This window comes from Grammomys surdaster, unplaced genomic scaffold, assembly GCF_004785775.1.
Source record: "Grammomys surdaster isolate TR1022 unplaced genomic scaffold, NIH_TR_1.0 310, whole genome shotgun sequence".
NCBI classification, from domain to species: Eukaryota; Metazoa; Chordata; class Mammalia; order Rodentia; family Muridae; genus Grammomys; species Grammomys surdaster.
In genome coordinates this window covers 332,241-358,126 of record NW_021604729.1, presented here as the reverse complement: position 1 = coordinate 358,126, position 25,886 = coordinate 332,241, and the positions used below count along the sequence as shown (strand labels likewise).

Sequence of the window (25,886 nt, the reverse complement as noted above, 5' to 3'; positions counted from 1 at the left end):
AGAGAGAGAGAGAGAGAGAGAGAGAGAGAGAGAGAGAGAGAGAGAGATATGTCTTTATCAGTCATTCTCCATCTTATTTTTTTCTGAGACAGGCACTCTCACCAAACCTGCAGTTCACCAATTGACCAACATGGCCAGCAATCTCTAAGGATCCTCTCGTCTCTGCCTCCCCAGGTATTATAGGCTCATGCTGTTTTACCTGGCTTTTACATGGTTACCTGGGATCTGAATTCAGGTTTTTACATTAACACGGCAAGTACTTTGCTACCTTTGCTACCTTAACCACTTTTGTACTCACTAGCTGCCTTTTAAAATATTCTCTAAGGGTTTCCTACAGTCTCTGGGAAAAGTTATAACACTGATGTTAGACAGGTAAGGTGACCTCTAGTTTTTTTTATATTACACACAGCCTTGTGTTCTGCATCCTTGTGTGTAATTATTTTGCCTGCATCTTTTCCTTATCTCATAAATTCAATTTTATCTTTCTTTACTCTTTACCAAATCCACATATTAGTGTTCTAGTCTCTCTGAATATTACCTTATAGGTATATTGCTGATGTCATGAGTCAAGATGACTCATATTTGTGTTAGGATAAGGTGATCCGCAATCCAATATTACCAGTGTCATTACTTTAAAAAAAAAAAGTCACGCAAACCCAGGATTCTGAATCCAAGGCCTACCTCCAAAACCAACATAAAACATAACAGCCATCTGAGAACTGGAGTGGTACTGCAGCAAATCAAGGCACTACTAGAAACTGGGAGAAAGATCTGGAAGAGATCATTCCTTCATGCCTTCAGAGGGAGTATGACCTTGACAGACTTTGATCTTAGTTATCTATTATCCATAACTGAGAGACAATGCATTTCTGTAGCTCTTGGCCACCAGTTCATGGAACTTTATTATAGCAGCCATATGGAGTGAATACAGATGCAGCTGTGTGTGTGTGTGTGTATGTGTGTGTGTGTGTGTGTGTGACTGCGTAAGGCTATCCTGGGTTGAGCAGGTGCCTAGAACCCCGAGACTCTGTGTGAGAACCGGCAGGAGTTTGGTGCCCTCCAGAATCCAGGGTCCTGAAAAGCAGTCACGTCTCCATAGAATTACATTGTTCAGTCACATAGGCCAGACTATAGGCCTCAGGCCCTAGGGATTTACATACTAATGAAGGCCAGAGGGCAGAGCAAATTAAGCATGCCTCCCCACAGATCCTCCCCCAATCCTCCCCCTTTCTCCCTCCCTATATAACTCGGCACTGCCCTGAGTTTTGGGGGAGTACACCTAGATCCATCCACCATCCACCATGACAATAAACCTTTCTGGAACCAAGGACTTCCTCGTGTCATTGGGGCCTGCTGCTGCCAAAGCCTCCAGGCCGCTGGAACCATAGGGTTCCTCCCGAATGTGGGACCCTCCGCAGCATGGAAGCCCCTCCAGGGCCCCACCGCTGTGGCGGCCTCTAAATTTTCCCCACATGTGTGTGTGTTTCCTGAAGACAGGTATAAAAAGCATATATTGTTTTCTTACGTTCATACTAACAGTATATTAATATCATACCTTGGCGTAAGACCCATTCATTGCACAACTATTTCCACACCATTCTGTTTGTTGTAAGTACAACACAGTGGCTCTTGACCAATGTTAAACTGATGTATAGTGTCCTGGTTACTTTTAACTGTCACCTTGACACAACCACAATCACGTGGGAAGACAGTATTAATGAGGAACTATCTAGATTAGGTTAGACTGTTGGAATGTCTGAGGGGGATTGTCTCCATCACTGATTCATGTAGGAAGACTCAGTCCATTGTGGGCACCGCAATTCCCTAGACAGCAATCCTGAACTGTATAGGATAGAAGAAAGCCAGACAAGAGTGAGAAGATGGCATATATGCGTTTGTTTCCCTCTGCTCTTGATTGTGAATGTGATGTAAGATGCTTCAACTTCTTTTTTCAACTTCTTTGCTAACCTGGAACTGTAAGCCAAACCAACATCTTACTCCACCTTTTGCTTTTCCTCAGAGTATTTTACCACAGCAACAGAAACAAAACTAGATAGTTCAGTTGCTTCCATCCTTCAGTCTCTACAAGCCATGCTGGAACAAAGAAATTTATAGGTACCACATTTCTTATGCCTATTGGTATATTTGGAGGATAAAGTCTCAGAAATAAACCATTGTGTGTGTGTGTGTGTGTGTGTACAAGTTGCCTCTTTTTAGATTTCCCTATGCAAGATTAGAACATGAGTTGGGATTGAAACATTGACAGTCTGGGTCAGAATCACTGCTTGTCATTCATGGGCTATGCAATGAAATGAACTCCTTTATGTTTTTCAGGCATTGCTGATTGTTTAGCCTGCTTGCCTTTTTTCTGCTTTGATTCAGCAACCCTGGACTTTGTTACACCTTTGGGAAACTTTCTCTTTGTTGAACTTTCTTTCTTCCTAAACTATAGGAAGCAAATACTTAGAGGCAAAAGATTCTGCATCCAAGAACACTGCTTTTTGCCTTTTTTTAAAAAAATTATTCTTTGTTTCTAAATGCCCAAATCAAAAACTACAAGGCCATATACTGAGGCTCCTTGTGCTGAAGAGATTTCCAGCAGACCTGGGTTTGGCTAAGCCAGCCCCACCTGCTTTATTTGAAGTTTTTTTCTTTCTTTTTGTATGTATGTATGTATGTATGTATGTATGTATGTATGTATGTATGCATGTGCATGAATACATATTTATATAGATGTGCATATTTGTGCACAGGTTTGGGGTGTGGTTCCTTAGGTACTATGTACTTTTTTGTGTATGTGTGTATGTGAGTGTGTGTGTGTATGTGTGTGTGTGCGTGTACATGTAGGATGAGGCCGACATCTACCTTGGTTATAATTCCCCAGGTGCCCTTTACATTTTTTTTTTTGAGTCAGGGTCTCCCACTGGCCTGGAACTCACTAAATAAGCTAGGCTGACTGGGCAGAGAGCTGCAGACATCTACCTGTCTTTGACTTCCTGGTTCTGGGATTACGAGTGTGCATTTCTACAGCTTATGTAAGGTGGGTTCTGCGGATAGCACTCAGCTTGCTGACACTGCACTAAACACTTTACTAACTGAACCACCCTGTTCCCTGGTCCCTTATTTGGAAGTTCTATTAGTCTGTCTCAAGCCTCTGCTTTCCTCTTTCTGTAGCATGTTGCTCACACAGTGAACTTACTTACCCCTAGGACTTGTCCCTTTTTCAAGACTCTCTGGGCAGGCAGTTCGGTCACGGCTGGCACCAAACCAGGCAGATTACCAGAAATCACGTGGACTTGAGGCTGATGGCTGGGATAAAGAGGCCCCTGAGGCACAGTTCCGGGGACCACAGGATAACTGTTGTGGGGTGGCACCACATAAGCAGAATTGGCCATGGGGCCCGGTGAAGTAACTGTATTCATGCTGATGAAAAAATAAATACAACAGAATCACTCATCATTTATATACTTGTGTTTACATTTTAAAAAGACTTCAAGAGGCTGGGGAGATAGCTCAGTCAGTAGCTACTTGCTCAACAAACATTAGGATATGAGTTTGGATTTCCCAGCACCTTTTGTAAAAAGCCAAGTATAGGGCCAGTGAGACAACTCAGCAGGTAAAGTCACTTCTGCCTGGTGACCTGAGTTTGGACCCTGAGACTCACATGGTGGAAAGAGAGAACTGACTCCCAAAACTTGTTCTCTAATCTCCAAGAACATTTAGTGGCACTGTGTGGCCAGACACAATAAGTAAATAAAATATAATAATGATCAATAATAATAAAGACATGTCTATTGCTATTGACTTTATTGTCCTTATTATCTTTATTGTCAAGTGCACCTGTGGGGCAGGAGAGATGGAATCTCTGGAGAGTGAGTAAGGGAGACCCCCAATATAGACTTGTGGTTTTCATATGCATGTGCACACACATACTTGAGCACGTGCATACATACGCACACATATAGGACATCAAACACTTTAAAATAACCAAGAATGATTTTTACCTGAGCAATTCAACCCCGTATACTTGTTAGCCCCATCTTAGAGACAATGTTAAACTTCCATTAAAGGGCTTGTTGAGTATGCCAGGCAACCAACACTTTACAAATGCCTCTCTTAGAATTTTAACCTGTCCCATGGATGAAAAAAGTAAAGCCTAGAGAGGTTAGGTACTATCAGAAGACAGGCTGTGCCTTTTGCCTCTTTGCACGTCTCCTACTGTTTTGATCCTGTTTTATATACATTGGAATTATCTGATCACAAAGTTTCACAAGTAGAAAGACTCTTGGGGAACATTGAGTTCAATTCTCTTAGACTTTGGAAAAGGAGAGTGTGAGAATAGTGTTGACTTCTCCAGTGTCATGTACATATTAGAAAAATGGAGGTCATTGTGTTCAAGGGAAGTCTATTGTCAGTGTAGTGTGTGTGTTGTCCTGCTCAATTTTCTAGGGTCATTTTATTTATTATTTGCCTGTGTGTGTATGTGTGTGTTCCATGTCACACACTTGGAGGTCATAGGAGTCCCAGCATTAACCCTTACCCAGTGAGTTGGTATGCCTTTAAAAGTTTCTCTTCCTCTTCCATTCTGTTTTTGGAACAGACACAAGAAAATGAGTACAATATACCCTTCAATGTTTCTCATCCAATACACCTTTCCAGTGTCTTCCTTCCCTACCTACCTTCCCTACTTCTCATTTGACAACCCCCCTTATCTCCATTCCGCAGCAAATCCTACAAACACTTGATCATGTACACTCACTCACCTTACTGTGCCCGGTTGTCAAGTAAGTCTCTCTTGCTCCTGTTCCCAACTCTTTGCTGTAGAAAACTTTCTTCCTGAGAAATCGACTGCACCCTGTGCAGTTCGGCGATTCATTTAGAATGATCCAAAGTCCTCTCCACTTCTTTCCTGGGCGAGGCCTGGGTCAGCAGCTGTCAGAGTTTCCACACCCACATTTGCTTCCTGTTTTAGTCACTGAACCAATTAAATACAGTTCAATTTGTCAAGGGCTTCAAGGTGTCTGAATGGAGAGATGAGGTTGTGCTGGGTGCTCTAAGAGACAAAGAATGACCTGGATGTTCAGGGCTGGATGTACTGAGCTGAAACAGAGGACAGGTTGACTCAGTTTCACAGCAAAGAAATAAGTGATCCCTGGAGAACACAGAGAGAAATGTTTGGCACTAGAGTGCTTAGATATTTGAAATCATTGAACTACAATGAGAAAGACAGTAAAATGAAAGTTACACCCAATTCTCATCCATAGATTTAAAGATTCACTTACTTTTATATTATGTACATGACTATTTTGCCTCTATGTCTGCTTTGTATGTGCAGTGGCTGCTATCACAGACAGTTGTGAACCACCACGTGGTTGCTGAGAATAGAACTTGGGTCATCTGCAAGAGTAGATGGCTCTTAATCATGGAGCCATCTCTCTGTTCCCTTCTGTTTATTTTTATCTCACCTGGAAAATAAGGATCATGTATGAGCACTGTGGTAATGGAGCAGTGAGGTCTTTGGAATCCGATGTGACATATTGGCTTTTACAAAATTCCAACTGGCATATGAAAGACACTCAGTAGACTCTTCCTGATTGAGCACATTGAGATGAGAGGATGGCTGGAACTTTGCAAGTTGACCAATGAAAAGAACCATATAGGCAGAGGCTATCGAAAGGGACAAAGCTAAGGAAGGAAAAAAGCACAGGACAAGTTTTGGGTAGGCACACACAGGGACATTGAAAGCAAAAAGGACAAAAAATTCTAATGCATTCAAACCTTGCCAATACTCTTTTCTATTAGATTTGCCCCCAAGTTTTTAAAGCCAGCTTTTTATTAGATCTTATCTGTGGGATAATTTCTTCACATTTGATATTGTTTTACTGTATGTGTGTGTCTCTATAGGTCAGAGATCTATGTCAGAAGTTTTTTCTGCCTTATTTTTTCATTTTTCAAAAAGTTACTTTTAGCATATATTAGCTGTATACAATGATGAGGTTCACTCTGATGTTTTATACAATTATATGCCCTGCCTTATTTTTCATTTTTTCAAAATTAAATTTAGCATATATTAGCTATATGTAATGATGAGTATACTCTGACATATATACATTTATACACTGTATTTTGATAACAGTCACCCATTATTCCTGCATTCCTTTCACTCTGTTGATCCCCTTCCTTTTACCAATCAGCCCCCCTTCTTTTGTCATGTTTCTCTCTTTTATTTTTAGTGAACAATATGTTTAATAAGGATCACTTGTGATAACTTTTTGAGGATTTACTTACAGGTTCATGGTTAGCTTACACATGGCTCTCCTGATGAAGGAAATGCCTCTCCTTCCCTCAGTAACCATTAATTAACTGTTCACAGATCTCCAGGAGTGGTATGGCTCCTCCTGCCTCTTTGCTTTATTTTTAGATATTTTAGAGAATTGTTTTTGGTGTCTCACATTGAACTGGAAGCTTATAGATACCACTAGACTGGCTTGTCAGTGAGCTCTGGACATCCAGCCTTGGAGTTACAGAAGCATGCTGCCTTATTTACTTTTTCTTCATGTAGGGGCTGGGGATTGAACACAGGTCCTTATGCTTTCTCAGCAGGCATTTAGCTCACAGATTCATCTCCCTAGCCCCAGAAATTATATTCTGACTGATTAAAAAATCTTAATCCAAAGCAGAGGGAAGAGGGAGGAAGGGAACTGGATGGGAGAGGGGCAGGGGAAAAGGAGAACATGATCAGGTACTGGGGCAGGGGAATAAGAGTGAAGCCCTGAGCCCAGCAGAATGAATGGATACAGGCAACCTTGGGAGATGGGAGGTAGGGGGACCCTCTAGAATGTATCAGAGACCTGGGAAGTGAGAGAATCTCAAGACTTAAGGGAGAGACCTTAGATGAAGTGCCCTATAGTAGGGAGAGGGAACTTGTATAGTTCACCTCTAGTAGAAAGACAGGGCATCAAATGAAGGGATGGGGTTGCCATCCCACAGTCAAAAACATTGACACAGAATTGTTCCTGTCTAAAAGAACTACAAGGACAAAAATAGAGAAGAGACTGAAGGAAAGGAGGTCCAGTGACTGGCTCAAATTGGGACCCATCTCAAGGGGTGGCTTCAAGGCCTGACACTACTACTGATGCTATGGTAGGCTTACAGACAGGAGCCAAGCATGGCTGCCCTCTGAGGGGCCCAACAAGCAGCTGACTGAGACAGAAGCAGATTCTGACACACAACCAATGGATTGAAGTCAGAGACCCCTGTGGTTGAATTAGGGAAAGGCTGGAAGTAGTTGAGGAAGAGAGTGACTCCATAGGAAGATTAGCAGTCTGAACAAACCTGGATCCCTGAGATCTCTCAGACACTGACCAGGCAGCATTCACTAGCTGGTCTGAGGCTCCTGACACATTTACAGCAGAGTATTGCCTGGTTTGGTCTCAGTGAGAAAAGATGCACCTAACCCTTGGGATACTTGAGGCCCCAGGGAATGAGAAGGCCTGATGGTGTGTGGTATGTGTGGAGTGGGGACACTCTGACCTCTCCATTCCCCTCTGCATCCCACATTCCTCCTAGTTACCTCCTTCTGTCTGCCTCTTACAACTCTTTTATTCCCCCTTCCAAGTGAGATTCGAGCATTCTCACTTGGGTTTTTCTTCTTGTTTAGCTTCTTTGAATCTGTGGAATGTAATGTGAATAGACTATACTTTATGGCTAATATTTACTTATAAGTGAGTACATACTGTGCATGTCCTTTTGGGTGTGAGTTACCTCACTCAGGATGATATTTTCTAGTTCCATCCATTTGCCTGCAAAATCCATGATGTCCTTGTTTTTAATAGCTGAGCAGTATTGCATTGTGTAAATGAGCCTCATTTCCTGTATCCATTCTTTGGTTGAGGGGAATCTGGATAGTGTTGAATCTGTAGGTTGCTTTTGGTAGGATGGCCTTTTACTTTGTTGATCCTACCAATTGATGAGCATGGGAGATCTTTCCACCTTCTGATATCTTTAATTTCTTTCTTCAAAAATTTGAAGTTTTAATCATACAAGTCTTTCACTTGCTTGATTAGTGTTACCACAAGATATTTTATATTATTTTTAGCTATTGTTAAGGTTGTTGTTTCCTTGATTTCTTTCTTAATCTGTTTGTCATTTGTATATTGGAGGGGTACTCATTTTTTTTTTGAGTTAATCATGCATCCAGCCAGTTTGCTGAAGGTGTTTATCACTTGAAGGAGTTCTATGGTAGAATTTTTGGGGTTGCTTATACAAATTATCATATAATCTGCAAACAGCAATACTTGGACTGAAAGACCCCCAGAGAGGGGAGACCCTCACTCGAGTCATGGGAAAACTGACCACCCAAGAAACTGGGAGAGACCAGACTTGATGCAACAGCAAGAGGTTTATTTGGGCAGAATCAGTGCTGAGGATGAGACTTGTAACCCATGCAAGGGCAGAGGAGTCTTGACTCCGAGGCTCGGGAGCCAGGGGTATTTCAAGGAAAAAAACCCACAAACCCTGGGGGGGGGAGTGAAGGGGGAAGCCAAGAAGGAGTAGTGAAAAATTACAACCCATACCATAAAAATAGCAGAAAGTTCTCTACTTATTATTTAGCTGGTGATAAACCAGGGTGGGGAGTGTGAGACATCCTATACACATTTTTCTCAGGAATATGACCTTAACCTAGTCATTACCTTGTGGTCAGCCATTTCCTGGAGTGATTTAGCCAACTTGTAATTTTAGTTCTGCTTTTCTTTTTTTTTTTATTGGATGTTTTATTTACATTTTATTACATTTCATATGTTGTCCCCTTACCCCATCCACCACCCACCCAGGAACCCCCTATCCCCTCACTCATCCTTCTCTGTGGATGAAACCCCTACCTACCCCCCACTCCCACCTCCACACCCTCAAATTCCCACCCCCTGGGGCGTCCAGCCTTCATGAAGTCAAGGATCTCTTCTTCCACCTATGCCCAGCAAGGCCCTCCGCTCTTACATATACAGCTGAAGCCATGGATCCCTCCCTAAGTGCTCCCAGGCTGGTGATTTAGACCATGGGAGCTGTGGTTGGTTGGTATTGTTGCTCTCCTCATGGGGCCACAAACCCTTTCAGCTCCAATGGTCTTCACTCTAACTCCTCCATTGGGAACCCAATTATCAGTTCAATGGCTAGTTGTGAGCATCTGCCTCTGAATATGTCAGACTCTTGCAGACCTCTGAGGAGACATCCATATCAGGCTCTTATCAGCATGTACTTCCTGACTTCCACATCAGTATCGACCTTTGGTGACTGCACATTTAATGTCTTTAATTTCTTTTTTTGTTTCTTCTTTGACCAAGTCATCATTGAGTAGAGTGTTGTTCAGTTTCCATGTGCATATGGGTTTTCCATTGGTTTTGTCATTATTAAAGACCAGTCTTAGTCCGTGGTGATCTGATAAGATGCAAGGGATTATTTCAATCTTTTTGTATCTGTAAAGGACTGTTTTGTGACCAATTATATGATCTATTTTGGAGAAGGTACCATGAGGTGCTGAGAAAAAGTTATATTCTTTTGTTTTAGGATGAAATGTTCTATAGATGTCTGTTAAGTCCATTTGGTTCATAACTTCTGTTAATTTCAAAGTGTCTTGGTTTAGTTTCTGTTTCCATGATTTGTCCATTGCTGAGAGTTGGGTGTTGAAATCCCCCACTATTATTGTGTGAGATGTAATATGTGTTTTGAGCTTTAGTAAAGTTTCTTTTATGTATGTAGGTGCCCTTGCATTTGGAGCATAGATGTTCAGAATTGAGAGTTCTCCTTGGTAGATTTTTCCTTTGATGAGTATGAAATGTCCTTCCTTATCTTTTTTGATTAATTTTGGATGAAAGTTGATTTTATTTGATATTAGAATGGCTACTCCAGCTTGTTTGTTGGGACCATTGGCTTGGAAAATTGTTTTCCACCCTTTTATTGTGAGGTAGTGTCTGTCTTTTTCACTGAGGTGTGTTTCTTGTATGCAGCAAATTTCTGGGTCTTGTTTGTGTATCCAGTCTGATAGTCTGTGTCTTTTTATTGGGGAATTGAGACCATTGATGTTAAGAGATATTAAGGAAAAATGATTGTGGCTTCCTGTTATTTTTGTTATTAGAGGTAGAATTATGTTTGTATGATTATCTTCTTTTGGGGTTGTTGGAAAATAACTTCCTTACTTTTTCTAGGTTGTAGTTTCCCTCCTTGTGTTGGCGTTTTCCATCAATTATCCTTTGAAGTGCTGGGTTTGTGGGAAGATATTGTGCAAATTTGGTTTTGTCATGGAATATCTTGGTTTCACCATCTATAGTGATTGAGAGTTTTGCTGGGTATAGTAGTCTGGGCTGTCAATTGTGTTCTCTTAGGGTCTGTATGATGTCAGTCCAGGCTCTTCTGGTGAGACTTCTTTTATAGTCTCTGGTGAGAAGTCTGGTGTAATTCTTATAGGTCTGCCTTTATATGTTACTTGACCTTTTTCCCTTACTGCTTTTAGTATTTTTTTTTCTTTGTTTTGTGCATCTGATGTTTTGATTATTATGTGACGGGAAGTATTTCTTTTCTGGTCTAGTCTATTTGGTGTTCTGTAGGCTTCTTGTATGTTTATGGGCATCTTGTTCTTTAGGTTAGGGAAGTTTTCCTCAGTAATTTTGTTGAAGATATTTACTGGCCCTTTAAGTAGGGAATCTTCATTCTCATTTATACCTATTATCCTTAGGTTTGGTCTTCTCATTGTGTCCTGGATTTCCTGGATGTTTTGAGTTAGGAGTTTTTTGCATTTTGCATTTTCTTTGACAACTGTGTCAATATTTTCCACCGTATCTTCTGCATTTGAGATTCTCTCTTCTATCTCTTGTATTCGGTTGGTGATGCTTGCGTCTATGTCTCCTGATCTCTTTCTTAGGTTTTCTATCTCCATGGTTGTCTCCCTTTGAGCTTTCTTTACTGTTTCTATTTCCATTTTCAGATCCTGAATGTTTTTGTTTAATTCCTTCTTTGTATTTTCTTGCATTTCTCTAAGGGATTTCTGTGATTCCTCTTTAAAGGCTTCTACCTGTTTACTTGTACTCTCCTGAATTTCTTTAAGGGAGTTACTTATGTCCTTCTTATAATCCTCTATCATCATCACGAGAAGTGATTTTAATTCTGAATCCTGGTTTTCCGGTGTGATGGGGTGTCCAGGGCTTGCTATATTGGGAGAACTGGGTACTGATGATGCCAAGAAACTTTGGTTTCTGTGCTTATGTTCTTGCACTTGCCTTTCGCCATCTGATTAACTCTAGTGTTACCTGCCCTCACTGTGTAAGACTGGAGTCTGTATTTCCAGTTATCTTGCTTGTGACAGAGCTCCTTAGAGTCCAGATGTCTCTGTGGTCTTATGAACCTAATCTCCTGGGTGGAAGAACTCCTGGGACTCAGGCCACCTCTTGGATCTGGAAATTCTTCTGCTCTGGGTGCAGTGGTTACTCTAGGATGGCTCAGGATACAATGCCTCCCAAGTGCAAACCAGCTTGGTGTCTGCTGCTCTGAGTGCAGTGGCTCCTCTAGGATGGCTCGGGATTCAGTGTCTCCACAGCAGCAGACCAACTCTGTGTCTGCCCCAGCCCAGAGGACCAGGCAGGGGTGGAAGGGAAGTGGTAGTTCTGCTTTTCTTTGTGGTGAGTCAGTTTCTGGAATGACCTAGCTGACCTGTCTCTTAGCCAATTCTTTCTTTTGTTGCTGGCTAGTTCCTGGAACCTGGGCCTGTGAACTTACTGAACTTACTGACCTACAGCCCTGATTTAGATAGGGGTCTCAGACTACTCTATGGATTTCTATATCCTTTCAGGATTTCTTCCTTTCCAATTTGTATCTCCTTGGTCTCCTTCAGTTGTCTCATTAAACCCATGGTGAAATGGAATTTTATTTTAGTTCTTTTCTAGTACTTCTGTGGATTTACTTCTTTTTAATTGGGCTGGTAATAGTACCAAGGGCTTCACACATGTTGGGAGAAGTACTCTTTTCTTTGAGCTGTATCTGTAGGCCCAATTTTCATTTTTACATCTTGATTTTCTTGTATGAGTTTATTCTTGAAATAACATAAGCTATGAGTATAATTTTATACTTTTCCAAAAATCTGCTTGATTATCCTAGATATTTTGTCAACTCATTTTTATTGCAATGCACTGAAATGCCACCTTAGTTACAAGCTCAATTTCTGTGTGAGTTTTTTTTTTCTACTATACCACTGGCATAGTATAACTATGCTTGTCTATGGCATGCTTGTCTATGTAGGAGTGACTTCTATGATATTTTCATTATTCTATATTTTGCTTTGATGTCTGGCAGGATTGATTGAATTTAATTTTTTGAAATTAAACACATTTCTCTTCTTGATATTCTTGTGAATTTTCTTTTTAAAGGGAAGGTTTCCTGTAATATGCCTATCTCTATAAAATAACGTAACATCCTTTAAGAAAGACGAATGACATCAATCACTTGTACCGAGGGAAGTAATAAGAAGTGTACTTAGGTCATGTGGGTTTCAGTATCCAGCTAACATTCTGGTTGGGATTTTCCCTCTTTTATTGACTTCCTGGAAATGGTGCCAACTGTCTTGAAGGGACAGAAACTTTGAGGTGAGGGAAGCCTCAGGAGAGGTGGAGCTATTCAAATCAAATCAATGCCAGCAAATGCTACTGGTTTGGATTTGAGGTGAGGCTGAACACCATGGCAGTGAAAATGTGTAGGAAAGACTGTTCATTTCCTGGTGTCCAGGAAGCATGGAGAAAAGAGAAGATGGTTGACCAATCAAGTCTTCAACACATGAATCCATAGAAACAATTCATGTCTAAACCACAACTTCCTTCAAGGATGCTCACATTTCTGCTGAACATTTTCAGGGATAGAGAATTTGCTGACTATGTGATAGAGTCTTTGGAGATTTTGTATAAGTGAGCCTGGAGATAGTATCACAGTAAAACCAAGAAATAACAAGGCAAACTCCAAACACAGAACTTACGTATGTAGTATTCACAATAGTTTTTGTTGTTATAAAATATTAAACATGTCTATTAAATGAAACATATGAATATTTTTGCAATCATTGTTTTTAAAGGGTTAAATGAAGATAAATGAGCTCCTGTGAGATTGGAGAGAGAGAGCTCTGACTGGACATCAATGCCTTGAAATCTATGAATCTTGTCATGACTGTTCTAGAGCTGGCCAGCAAACCTCACCTCTGTCTCAAAGCCTAACAACAGGGAAATGACATTTTCCCGCAGCACCCACAAGTTTTACAGATTCTCCTCTCATCCGACTTTGGAGAGTAGAGATATTCAAATATGACTTTCCCACTGAGAGATATTCAGGTGAGAGGGTACTCTCCATTTGTAAACACCTGGTTAAACTCTGGAGCAAACACAATGCAGCTTAGAGTGGAAAGGTATGTGACTACCTTCCACAAAAGGCCACGGACTGGGAGACTAACAACAGTGGGAATATATTGTCTCACTGTTCTAGATCAAGATGTTACCAGAGTCAGACTCCTTCTTGGAACTGTTGTCAGTGTGTCCTGCAGGCCACATGCATCCCAGGATACATATGAATGTGGCCCTATGTACTTGAAGACGACAATGCTATGTTGTAATTTTCAAAAGTTGGACACTCTCCAAGAAGATCCCTTTCTACAACTCTGATGGTTTTCTGCTGATCTTAGCATTTGACTAATAGATGTCTCACTCCTGCCCTTCCCTTTCCACAGGTCCTCTCCCTTCTCATCTACCAACTCCCTTCTCTGCTTGCCTGACTCTGTCCAAATCCTCTTTTATAAGAGAATCAGCTGTACTGGACTAGGCCCCACCCTTACAGCAATTTTACTTCATTTCCTCCATAAAGACTGTATTTCTATTAAAATTATTTGCTGGGCATGGAGGCACACACCTCTAATCCCAGTGCTCGGAGGGTATAAGCAGGTGGATCACTGTGAATATAAGGCCAGCCTGTTCTGCATACTAAGTTCTAGGCCAGCTAGGACTACACAGTGAGACTTTGTCTCAAGAACAAAACAAAAATTATCCATTTATTGTTTGTATATTAATATGCATGCTACTGTAGACATGGAGAGGTCAGGGGACAGCTTGTAGGAGTTCGCTCATTCTGCCCTGTGAGTCCCAAGGATCAAACTCAGATAGCCAGACTTGGCATAAGGCACCTTGATTTGCTGAGCCATCTTCTGGACCCAGACTTTATTTCTAAATAAAGTCATATTTTGAGGTACTGGGCACTAAAATATCAACATCTATTTTCTTTTTACTAAGGGACACAAATACATCACAACAACTTATAGAGAGCTTTTGGGAGCTTTTTATGGCTTAAGAAAAAATATATTAAAAGTGATCTCATTTTCAGCTTTCAGAGATGGGCCGTGGTCACTAGTTTTGGGAAATAGGAACTATTTCCCTTTTGGCTTCCTGAATCTCATGGTTACAATAATGATCGCTAATAAATGATGCTAGCCTGCTGATGCATTGCTATGCGTTAGATAGGAGCTATGCTAAGCTCTCCTTTCTGTTCTGTGGGCTGGGGACCACTCTGCAGCATAGCAGTAGTGTAGGCCAACTTAGAGTCTTGCTTTCACTACAGCAGCACTATGCCTCTTCCATTTTCTTCTTTGTGATGAAAGGGTTCCTTTGTTTATAATATTTTCCATAAATGGAGATAAAAATGAGCAGTCACCTTAACTACCTGTCATGGCCCCAATCTTAGGGGTAGAGAAGGCTGGTAATCTACAGTGGGTGTGGATGTTTGAATAAGAATGACCCCCATTGGCTCATATATTTAAATTCTTAGGCACTATTTGAAAGGATTAGGAAGTGTGGTCTTGTTGAAGGAAGTGTGTCACTGGGGGTGAGGGTGGGGGGTGGGGGGGTAGGAGAGGTGGGGAGGGGGATGGGCTTTGATGTTTCAAAAGCCCAAGCAGGGCCCTGCTGGCTCTCTTCCTGTTGCTTGTAGCTCTGAATGTGCAACTCTCAAGCTCCTTCTCTAATACCTTGTCTGCTTGCTTGCTGCCGTGTTTTCCACTATGATGACAATGGACAAAACCTCTGAAATTGTAAGTAAGCCCCAATTAAATGCTTTCCTTTATGAGAGTTGCTGTGGTCATGGTGTGTCTTCACAGCAATGGGTCATGGTGTCTCTTCACAGCAATGAAGCATTGACTAGGACAGTGAGGGAACAGGCGATTTGCGATCAGATTGCATCCTTTATTACTGAACTAGGAGAAAGTGAGAATTGTCAAGGACATCATTGGAGTACATTTCCTGTGAGGTGTCTTGTAACAAAAAAACCGAACAAACCCTTCAGGGTTCTTCATTTTCATCGCTCATCGTTTCCAACTCAAGTAGAGATGGCTGTTTTGAAAGTGGTGATGGTAGTTCTGAATTGGAGGGACCTAGGGAAACTGGAGAGATAGAAAGTTGGTCATTAGTATTGTCTTGAGGATAAAAGACTCACCCTTAGTCACCAAGTACTTAAATGTAAAAACCTAGAGCATGGGCAACCTGAAACACTGGATAGACAGCCTTATTGTGTCCTGAGGCCAGACCCATGGACCTATGACCTAGGAGGTACTGCTTAATTACTTACTTGATTGGTTTGTTTTTGGATAGAATCTATGTATCTCAAGTTGCCCTGAAATGGATGATCCTTCTGCCTTAGCCTCCTGAGGGCTGAGAGTATACATGTATGCATTATATTATCCCACAGGTTTCTGTGAATTACAGCAAACATACTACTCTCAAGTATTGCACTTTTCAAAAGGACTTTAACCTTCTGCTATATTCTGGTGCTTCTCTCAGATTCAGGGGGTCTTGGATGCCATTCAGGAAGGCATCCTATGCTGGCTAATCTTAACTATTAACTTGACACAACCTAGCCTCACCTGGAAGAGACTTTCACTTGAGAAACTATCTACATCAGATTGCAATATCCACCATGAATGCGGGTGGCACCATTTCATGGGCCAGGCTTTGGACTGTATGAGAGTCAAGCAAGCTGGCTGAGATCAGCAAGAACACAAGGGTCCGTGCTTTTTATTCTCTCTCTGCTTTTGACTATGGACACGGTGCTTTAAGTTCCTGCCTTGACTTCCCCACAATAATGGACTCTATCCTCTAATTATATGCCAAGTAAACATTTTCCTCTCTTAAGTTTCTTTGGGGCAGGGAATTTTTTTCAAAGAAACAGAAATTGAAACTGGAACACATCCTGAGTGACATGGTGTTATTGTTTTCCCGAGCAACACTTTAAAGCTTTTTTCCATGTGTCCTTTAAATGTATCAAAGAATATTTTGCTAAGTAAGAGTACACAAAACTCCCCCTGAAAAGATGAGTACTTAAGAAACCATCTCTCAATCTACTAGAATTAAGGTTAAGTATTCAACACAATGTTCAGTAACTCTTGAGTGATATGGGAACTATAAATAAAGGCTGAGCAATCTATAATCCCTGTTGCCTGAGAAAATTGATCATAAAACTAATATACACAATGTATATAAACCTTTTGACTTTCAAACTTTTTTTCCTTTGTATTCCTCATATTCATTGTGAAGACCCAGAATGGGCCTCAGGTCACAGTAAGGTTGTCTTCCCAGAGTTTCAGGTTGCTTTTATATATTGTATTCAATATATTCTGCATTGTTTATGTTTAGATATACATAACTTGGATTGCTCAGTTACTATCCTTGTCCAATGCCTTGTTTTCTTTTCTTGTTCCTTTTTCTCTTCTCCCGCTGGAATGGCCCAGAGGCAGGTGGGCCTCAAAATCACCCTTCCCCTGTAATTTGTCTTATGCCAATCCAGTACTCTTTGCTATTATTTAGTTCAGAGCTGGAGGCAGTTGCATCTCTGAGAGGGAGGGAGAGGTTTCCTGTCCCTTCAGAGGAAGAAGAACCAATTTCTGAGGCATGTGACCATGAGTTATGTTGCCTGAGCCATCTTGGGATCATGAACTGAGACAGTCTTAGGATATAGATGCAGATAGCAGAGCAGGAGGACAGAAGGAAGTCCAGTACCCATCATGCCTAAAGTCTTCCTAATTTTGGAACTGTTATTCTAACAGATGTAGTCTTTCCTGATTGGTTGAGTAATCTGAGTTAGGGATGGGCACCTATAACTTGCTTTAGAAAATATTCTAATGGATATAATTATAGTAGGAACAAAGCTTGACTGAGATACATGCTGTTAAAGTCCTTCAAGAGCCCTCTGGTACCCATAGTCTAAAGCAAGCATTCTTTAATAACTTAGTTAAATGTTCTCAGGACCTAGTCTCCATTTACTGCTCAGCTTCATCTTAGCAATTTGTTTTCATGTAGTACCCATCAGGATCCTAGGAACTGTCATCCCTCTGCTCCCAGGCAGAATTTTAGGCTGATACAAGAATGCAGTTATTTTTGAAACTAAAATGATTTATTTTGAAAAGTATTAGGTAAGCTGAACAGATATTTAAACTATCACCATTACAACCTATGTACACAATCCATCATTTTTACTGATTATGTTTCTGTTCTTTACCTAATAATGTAGTATGTTCTATTGATTAATTTTTATAAGCTGACTAACTTTGAGTTCTTAGGGTAACTCCTACTTAGTCATGATGTATAAACTTTAAAAAATGTTATTAGATTTGATTTGGTAATTAAAGAATTTAAAAGTTTAATTTATTTTATTTACATGGATGTGTGTGTGTACTTGCTTGACTGTATGTGCACCATGTATATACATTGCTCAGAGAGGCCAGAATAGGATGTTGGAGAGTTACAGGTGTTTGGGAGCTGCTGTATGTGGCCAGTAGGGGAAAAACTGGGTCTTCTTCACAAGTGACTCCTCTTAACTGCTGAGCCATCCCTCTAGCTTCTGCTTTGGTAGATATTTTTGTTGCTGGTAGTAAGGGTTCTTGCAACTGTATTTATTACACTTTTCTGTTATATTTTTTCCTTGGCTGATCAATTTATGCATGAAACGTTCTTTGTGCTTTTGATGTAGCATCCAATGTATCATTACCTAACCTAGGTTACAAAGAATTATGCCTAGAGTTTCTTCTAAGAGTTTCACAGTGTTAACACTTAGGCTGAATTAACTTGTGAATTAAGCTGAATTTTGAATTAACTTGTGGAGTTTGTGTGGGGTAGGGGTTTATTACTTTTGTTTTTTAGTTTTCCCAGTACCATTTGAAAAGATTACTTAGTCATCAAATTGGTCAGCATTTATCACAGCAACAGGAGCCAAATGAGAATGGCTATCTCACTTGTTGGCATGCCATTGTTCCTAATAGCCAATTCAGTGCTTTTATTTCTTTAATATTGTTATGTTTATTCATAATTTGACAAATTAAACTCAATATCTCCTTCCCTTTTGTCCATATAGCTAAAGATTTGTTGGTTTATTATTATTTTTTAAAAAGAGAATATACTTTTGTTTTTCTTTGTTCTCTTTTTCTTATTGATATGCACTGATTGCATGGGGCATATGCATTTATTTTTACTTCAGGCTATTATTTTCATTTCTCACTTTAAGCTTATTTTTTAAAAAAAGTTTTATTTTGTTTATATGAGCACACTGTAGCTGTCTTCAGACATACCAGAAGAAGGCATTGGATTCCATTACAGATGGTTGCGAACCCACTATGTGGTTGCTGGGAATTGAACTCAGGACCTTTGGAAGAGCAGTCAGTGCTCTTAACCACTGAGCCATCTTGCCAGCCCCTTAAGCTTAGTTTTAAAAGTCATTTTCTAGTTTTTTTCAACAGCAGAAAGTTGGGTTTTTGACTTGAGACTTAAAAAATATATTACTTACAGCTACAAATGTTCTAAAAGTTCTTTAAAATTTCTTCTTCTCCTTTCCTCTTTCCTTCCCTCTCTCTACTCCTGTGACCCTCATAATGTACATTTTGGCACTCCCAATGGTATTTTCCAGGCATCTAATACATTGTTTATTTTTTGTGCTACTGATGATAATTGAAACTAACTTATCTTCAAGTTGGTGTTTTATCTTACAGCTCACGTCTTCTTTTGAATTATTGCATTAAAAATTTCAATTTTGCTGTTGTAGTTTTCTGCTCTGTGATTCTGATTTTTTAAAGAGTTTCAATTTATTTTAGGTTACACACTGCTATACTTTTAGGTTTTTATTAAAAAAGATTATTTTTGTTCTTTTTTAAAATTGAAAATAGATTTTTCTTATACAATACACTCTAATTAGAGTTTCTCCTTCCTCCACTCCTCCTAGTTCTCCTATTTCTCTCTTCCCTAGATCCATTCCCTCTCCATTTCTCTTTAGAAAAGAGCAGTTCTCCAAGATATCTTTGATATCAACCAGTCTTGGCATATCAAGTTATAGTAAGACTAGGTAGATCCTCTTTTATTAAGGTTGGACAAGGGGGAAAAGGTCCCCGAGTCAGGCTATAGAGTCAGAGATAGCCCCTGCTCCTACTGTTTGAAGTCCCACAAGAAAACCAAGCTACACTCTCAAGTGACAGTTCATGCTGGTGAGGATGTGGAACAAGGGAAACACTCCTCTACTGCTGATGGGACTGCAAACTTGTCCAGCCACTATGGAAATCAATATGGTGGTTCTTCAAACAAATTGAGAATCAATTTATTTTAACACCTGCTTATTTTAGCTGAATAAAACATTTTATATTTAAGTCTAGGGTTTAGACTTACTTCAAAAAAAAAATTAGTTGACTTATTTCCTCCATTTCTGAAGAACATGCTCTGTTATTCCCTTACACATCTCAGAACGTTTTGGTTCAAAGCTCCATATTTTAGGTAATGTAGCAAAGTGGGCTAATGATTGGGCATAGATTTTCTTAATTGCCTTGATCTAATAAAATTCCCAGCCTTTGTTGAGGGGTTTCATTCTCTTCAGGCTCCTTTGGTGGCCAGAGGTTGATGTTGGGGTGTTGTCCTACACTTCATTGGTCTATTTATTGATTTTTACAGTATTTCTCACTGAAGCTGACACTTGATGTTTCCGTTAGACTGGCTAACTGTCTATGTCTGTCCCCAGGAAGGGTCACAGACACCGCCTACCACACCCACCTCTTTCTACATGCGTGTTAGGACTGGAATTAAGGTCAGCATGTTTGTGTAGCAGGTGCCTTGCTTTCTAACCCATTTCCCTGGTCTCCATTACTCACTTTCTTCTGAGTATACTTCAATCTCATGTGCTCCTGTGAACCAGTGGAGCACTATGATTGCAATAATCAACTCTGCGATGGTAGATATGACAGAAATCTGTAGCAGCATCATGCCAGCCATCTGAAAGAGAAAGGAAACATTTGGCATGTAGAACAAGTCATTTGAAAACTGTGCAAGAAAATCACTTCTGAGTCAGAATGCACCATTTATCCTTTACAGTTCCAAACAACTATGATTATTTCAAGTTAGTTGCTTCCTTGTTTATGAAGTGAATATCTTGCTAAACACTTGAATTCTGTTAACAGCTTCCCAACTTTTACTTTTGCTTTACACATAATGAGGCTGAAAAGGAGAGAAAGCAAAGCAGTACATAGTTTGCCTCATTTTTCTCAGGTCCCCCTTTTAAAAAAATTTTTTTAAAAAAATTTATTTATTTTACATCCAGACTGCAGTTTCTCCTCCCCCCACTCCTCCTCAGTCCCTCCCCACTCCCTCACCCATTTTATTCCTCCTCCATTTCTCTTCAGAAAAGGGCTGGCCTCTATGGCTATCAACCAGCCTTAGCATATCAAGTTGTAGTAAGACTAGGTGCATCCTTTTCTATTAAGGTTAGACAAGGCAGCCCAGTAGGGGGAAAGGGTCCCAGAGTCAGGCAACAGAGTCAGACAGCCTCTGCTCCTACTGTTAGGAGCCTCACAAGAAAACCAAGTTACGCAACTGCAATATGTGTGGAGAGGGCGTGAAGGCTCCCTGGTTGTTAGTTCAGTCTCTGTGAGCCCCTATGGGCTCTGGTTAGTTGTCCTTGACCCCTCTGGCTCCTACAATCCTTTCTTCCACTCTTTCAAGGAATTCCCCAAACTCTCACTAATGTTTGGCCATGGGTTTTGCCATCTGTTTTCATTAGTCGTTAGGTGAAGCCTCTCTGATGACAAGTGGGCTAGATGCCAATCTATGATTCTCAGTCCCTTTTAATGGGGCTGATCGTGTGATTGTGTTTTATGCTATTCTACTAAGTATATTTGGAATTGTATGGTTTTTTTAATTACACCTTGCTTTAAGTGTTACTGCATGAAGTAAAGTCATTCTTTCTTAGCTGATGGGAAGATTGAGACCTTACCAGCAGACTAGGTCATTCTGATAGAGACAATCAGATTCTTTTGGGTTCCCTCTTTTATTCCCCCAGAATGACTTATGTTTAGAACATCCAATTCTTTTTTTTCAATACCTGATATTTGTCTGGTTTCCAATAGGGAAACATTTTTTTTATTGTATATTTTAAATAGGTAGATGGATTTAATCCACAAAAATCAGTGTGCTGGCTAGTTTATGTCAACTTGACATAAGCTAGAATTGTTAGAGAGAAGGAAGCCTCAATTAAGAAAATACTTCTATATGATCAGGCTGTATGCAAGTCTGTATGACATGCTCTTAACTAGTGATTGGTGTGGGAGGGTCCAGCACATTGTAGGTCAGCCACCCTTGGGCAAGTAGTCCTGGGTTCAATAAGAAAGCAGTCTGAGAAAGCCATGGGGAACAAGCCAATAAACAGTATTCCTTCATGGCCTCTGCATTAGCCTCTGTTTCTAGGATTGTCCTTGATTGAGTTCCAGTTCTGACTTCCTTGATGATGAACTGTGTTGCGGAAAAGCCAAATAAACCCTTTTCTTCCCTAGTTGCTTTGGCCATGGTGTTTCATTGCAACCATACTAACACTGACAGTCAGTGTTACCAAACTCATTAACAAGGATTTCAAAGGTGATAATCAACCACAAAGCTGACAGCCCTGTATACATTTGCGTGTGTGTCTTTTCTCAGTTGTTTTCATTCTTGTGTCTAATCTCAATAGGAATAAAACACTGGAGAGGCAGACGGCAATTCACTGGCCTCCTCTACTTGTTCGCCAAGGACACTGTGATGAATACCATAACATGAATGATTTCTGAAACAGAAATCAACTGTCTCATAGTTACAAATCAATGTGTTGGTGGGACTATGCTCCTTCTAGTTGCTCTGAAGGAGGGTACTTCCCTCTTCAGATTTTGGAAGCCCCTTGAATTACAGCAGCACTATTCTCATGTGTCTTTGTATTCACATGGCCATCTTCCTCAGACACCAACTTTCTTTCTTATAAGAGTACCAGTAATATGGTCTGCCCTTCTCCAGAATGAGAAGGATATCCTTCTCTTAGTTTAACATAACTAATTATATCTGTAATGACTCCATTAATAGAAAAATCACATTTGTACATATTTAAAAAAACATAATTCAATCTATAGTTTTTCTTCTAGCCCCTCTAAATTGATGTCCTTTCCATGTGCAAAGCATATTCATTCATCTCAACATCTTCTCTGATTTTAAGACTTTATAGCATTAATTCTGAGTCCAAAATCTTCCTAAATACCATATAGTCAAGAAGCTCTAAATCCTTCTTGAAGCCAACTGTAGGAAAGCCTCATATTGTGGTTTAGTAGGTAGGGAACAACATTTCTCTATCTCTGTGGACTCATGAAGCCAGAAAGAAGTAATTCGCCACCTAGACCAAGATGGAGCAGACAGGATACACTCCCAAAGTGGGAAATTAAAAAAAGGAGGAAAAGCTCCCAGAGCCTATTCACACTCACAACCAAGTGGAGCTACATTTTGGTAGATTTAAAGGCCTGAAAATAATCCTCCTCAGTGTCTTGTCTTTGGGGAACTTCTTTGCACTCTGGGACAATGACTCCACACTCCTAGCTCTCTGGGACAGTGGCTCCATCCTCCTAGTGCTCTGGGACAGTGGTTCCTCCCTCCTAGCTCTCTGGGACAGTGGCTCCATCCACCTAGCCCTCTGGGATGCTGTTGTTATCTCAGCCTTCACTGCATTGAAAATGAAAATATTTTACAACTTGAAATGTGTAAGCTTGTTTCTTTTCATTTCCTAGTTTTCTTTCTTTATGTAGTTAATATGTAACTTTTAAATGGTTGTTTTCATAATTTTATGCTTATGCATTTATTGCTAACTTACTTTTCTACATAACAAGAACATGTGGCTACTTAAATTTTCTTTGAAACAGATATCGCATTGAGTTGATACTATTTAAGTTTCATTTTCCCCAAACTAACTAATATGACCTAATCCTATAAATATATTGTAGGAACCAGAGGAGCAGAGCCCTGCTGTGAGGCAGTGTCTCTGAGAAGTGTCAGAGAAGCTGCATCCATGAAATCTCAACGACATGATTGCCTAAAAAGACCAGTAAAATGACAATGCCAGCTGACATGCCAGTGCAGATGGAGGAAATTTCACAAGTCCAACTCCTAACAGGTGACCAATGCTGAGGGAGGGAGAATCAGGATTTCTCGGGGATATACCCCTGATAGGTTACCCAATGTCAACTGTCAGTCCTAAACACATATATGCATGGTGACACTGAATGGACCCAATAGTTTATAAACAATAATGACTGCAGGAGAAGAGGTCATGAAGCCATGAGAGGAGAGGAGGAGAGGGACTATAATAAGAGGTGGGGAACAATGAGGTAAATATATTGTACTCATGTATAAAATTCTCAAAAACCTATTGTTTTGGGGGTCTGGATGTGTACATCAGGTATCCTCTATCTCAACTCTTTCTGCTACAAGCTGGTGAATTTTTCTTTGTGTAAATACTATGTGATTTTATTATAATACCATAATAACAGTTTTTGATAGCTACTTCAGCAAGTTCTCTGGCCCTTCCCAACAATTATATGACTTCTAGGTTTTCGTGACAATTTTCAAACTAGTGTTCTTCTATCCACATGTATTTTAGAGCAATTTCATTGTGTGCCATTTATAATATTTTTTTTCAGTTCTATCTAACACAATTATTGAATTATTATCATAATTGGTACTTACATTTGACCAAATGTATTCAATTCCTTTTGATTCAAAAATTGGAAATTCATATCCTAATAGCATTGAACCAAATAGAGCCATGAAGATACTTGAGGTGTTTCCTATAACTGCGAACAGACGCTGCAATAGATTAAAAAAAATTAAAAAGAAGTCATGGATAGAATAAACAGATTTAGAGCACTATTTACTGTGTGTGTACACATGGGGATTCTCTGTCTTTTGTCTCACCCTAGACATAGTGGGATTGCAGGTGTGGTCCTGTGTCTGGCTTGCATTAGTTCTGGGAACTTAAGTTCAGGTCTTCATGATTGTGCAATGACCATTTTACCCACTTAGCCATTTCTCCACCTCTCTTGTCTGAAAAACAACTTGTAAGATCTGACTTTTTGCAAGTGTATTAAGCATGGGTGCTATCAAGACTTCACTCCAAATTTGTCTAGAAGTTAGTAACATAAAAAGTTTTATTTCACAGCACATTTCTCAGTACGTGTGCTCCTCAAGATATCACTATGCAGTGTCTGTAATGTGTTAAGCATCAGAAGGTTACAACAGGGACTGGAGAGATGGCTCAGTGGTTAAAAGCATTGGCTGCTCTTCCAGAGGATCCAGGATCAATTCTTAGCACCCACACAGCAGCTCACAACTGTAAGTCCAGTGCCAGGGGATCTGGTGCCCTTTTCTGAGGATACTGTATACACATAATGCACAGACATACATGCAGACAAACCACCTCCATACACACAAAAAGAAGCTTATAGTAAGGATAATAGGGGAGAAAAATTATATTCTGATTGTTATGTAATGAAATTTAATAAATACCATGATATCAACAGGTTTCAAGTTCAGGAATTGTCATGCTTATTTATGCCACCTCGGTATTTAAGTTTAGTGGTTCTCAGCTTCCTTTGAAAAGCCACCAAACTTTTTTAAGTGGCCTGAAGGACACTATATGAGCTATGAAGGACGGTGTCCCATTGAGGAGGAGCTGAAAGAGTTGCATGTATTTTATGCACATGTGTGAGAGATGGTTGCATGCTATCAAGGAGGATGTACTTGTGCTCATGGGAAGAGGGAATGACTTAACAACAGCAAACCAAAGCAAAGGACTTAAAGGGACACAGGAATTTCAAGTTGTGTAGCAGGAAGTATTCTTCCTATTTTAAATACTTTCTTCATTAGTTTATTTCTTCTCCCATTTTCATGCTTGCATAAACAAGTATGTGTGTGTGTATGTGTGTGTGTTTGTACATACACGTACATGTGCATGAGAAGGCCTGAGGTACATCTTATTCATTGAGGCAGAGTCTCCCAGTCAAACCCGGAATCCACTGATCTGGTTAGTCTTACTATCCAGCTTGTTTTGGGGATCCACTGTCTTCTAGGGTAATGGCAGAAATGGCAGGTGTTTTGGGTATCTGAACTCTGCTCTCTTGTTAGTTTAGCAAAGGACTTTAACAAACCATCAAGTCATCTCCTTAGTGCCCTCTTCCTTAGATTAATTTTTAGTGAAGGAAACCTTTTTAAGCTTCTGCCATGAAAACCAGGAGGGAATCCCTCTCTGTTCAATCCATGGGTGGGTATGGTTCACCCAATGAACTACTTCTTCTAAGGATTGAGAATCTAAATCCTATCAGGTGTGCCAGTGTACATCTTTAACCCCAGCACTGGGGAGGCAGAGGCAGGCAGATCTCTGAGTTTGAGGCCATCCTGGTCTATAAAGAGAGTTTCAGAACAGCCATAGCTACACAGAGAAACCCTGTCTCAAAAAGCAAAGCCAAACCAAACCAAACCAAACCAAACCAAACCAAACCAAACCAAACC

The 25,886-nt window shown here is 40.2% G+C and overlaps 2 protein-coding genes across 3 annotated transcripts in view; both read right to left on the bottom strand.

Moving 5' to 3' along the window:
* The window catches only part of Ms4a8 (membrane spanning 4-domains A8), a 14,164-nt gene extending 9,247 nt beyond the window's left edge, over positions 1 to 4,917 (bottom strand). Inside the window, exons 1-3 of one of the 2 annotated variants that reach the window (XM_028777465.1) lie at positions 4,764 to 4,917; positions 4,541 to 4,585; positions 3,204 to 3,423 (exon numbers count right to left, since the gene is read on the bottom strand). In XM_028777465.1, the coding sequence (XP_028633298.1) occupies positions 3,204 to 3,423; positions 4,541 to 4,584 (264 nt within the window). In that variant the 5' untranslated portion in view covers position 4,585; positions 4,764 to 4,917. The remainder of the gene's footprint in view (positions 1 to 3,203; positions 3,424 to 4,540; positions 4,586 to 4,763) is intronic. The other variant, XM_028777466.1, reaches the window with a different exon arrangement.
* Positions 4,918 to 15,350: 10,433 nt separating this feature from the next.
* The window catches only part of LOC114629464, a 17,983-nt gene continuing 7,447 nt past the window's right edge, over positions 15,351 to 25,886 (bottom strand). Inside the window, exons 4-6 of the mRNA XM_028777496.1 lie at positions 24,066 to 24,185; positions 20,189 to 20,309; positions 15,351 to 15,451 (exon numbers count right to left, since the gene is read on the bottom strand). Coding sequence (XP_028633329.1) covers positions 15,351 to 15,451; positions 20,189 to 20,309; positions 24,066 to 24,185 — 342 coding nt within the window. The remainder of the gene's footprint in view (positions 15,452 to 20,188; positions 20,310 to 24,065; positions 24,186 to 25,886) is intronic.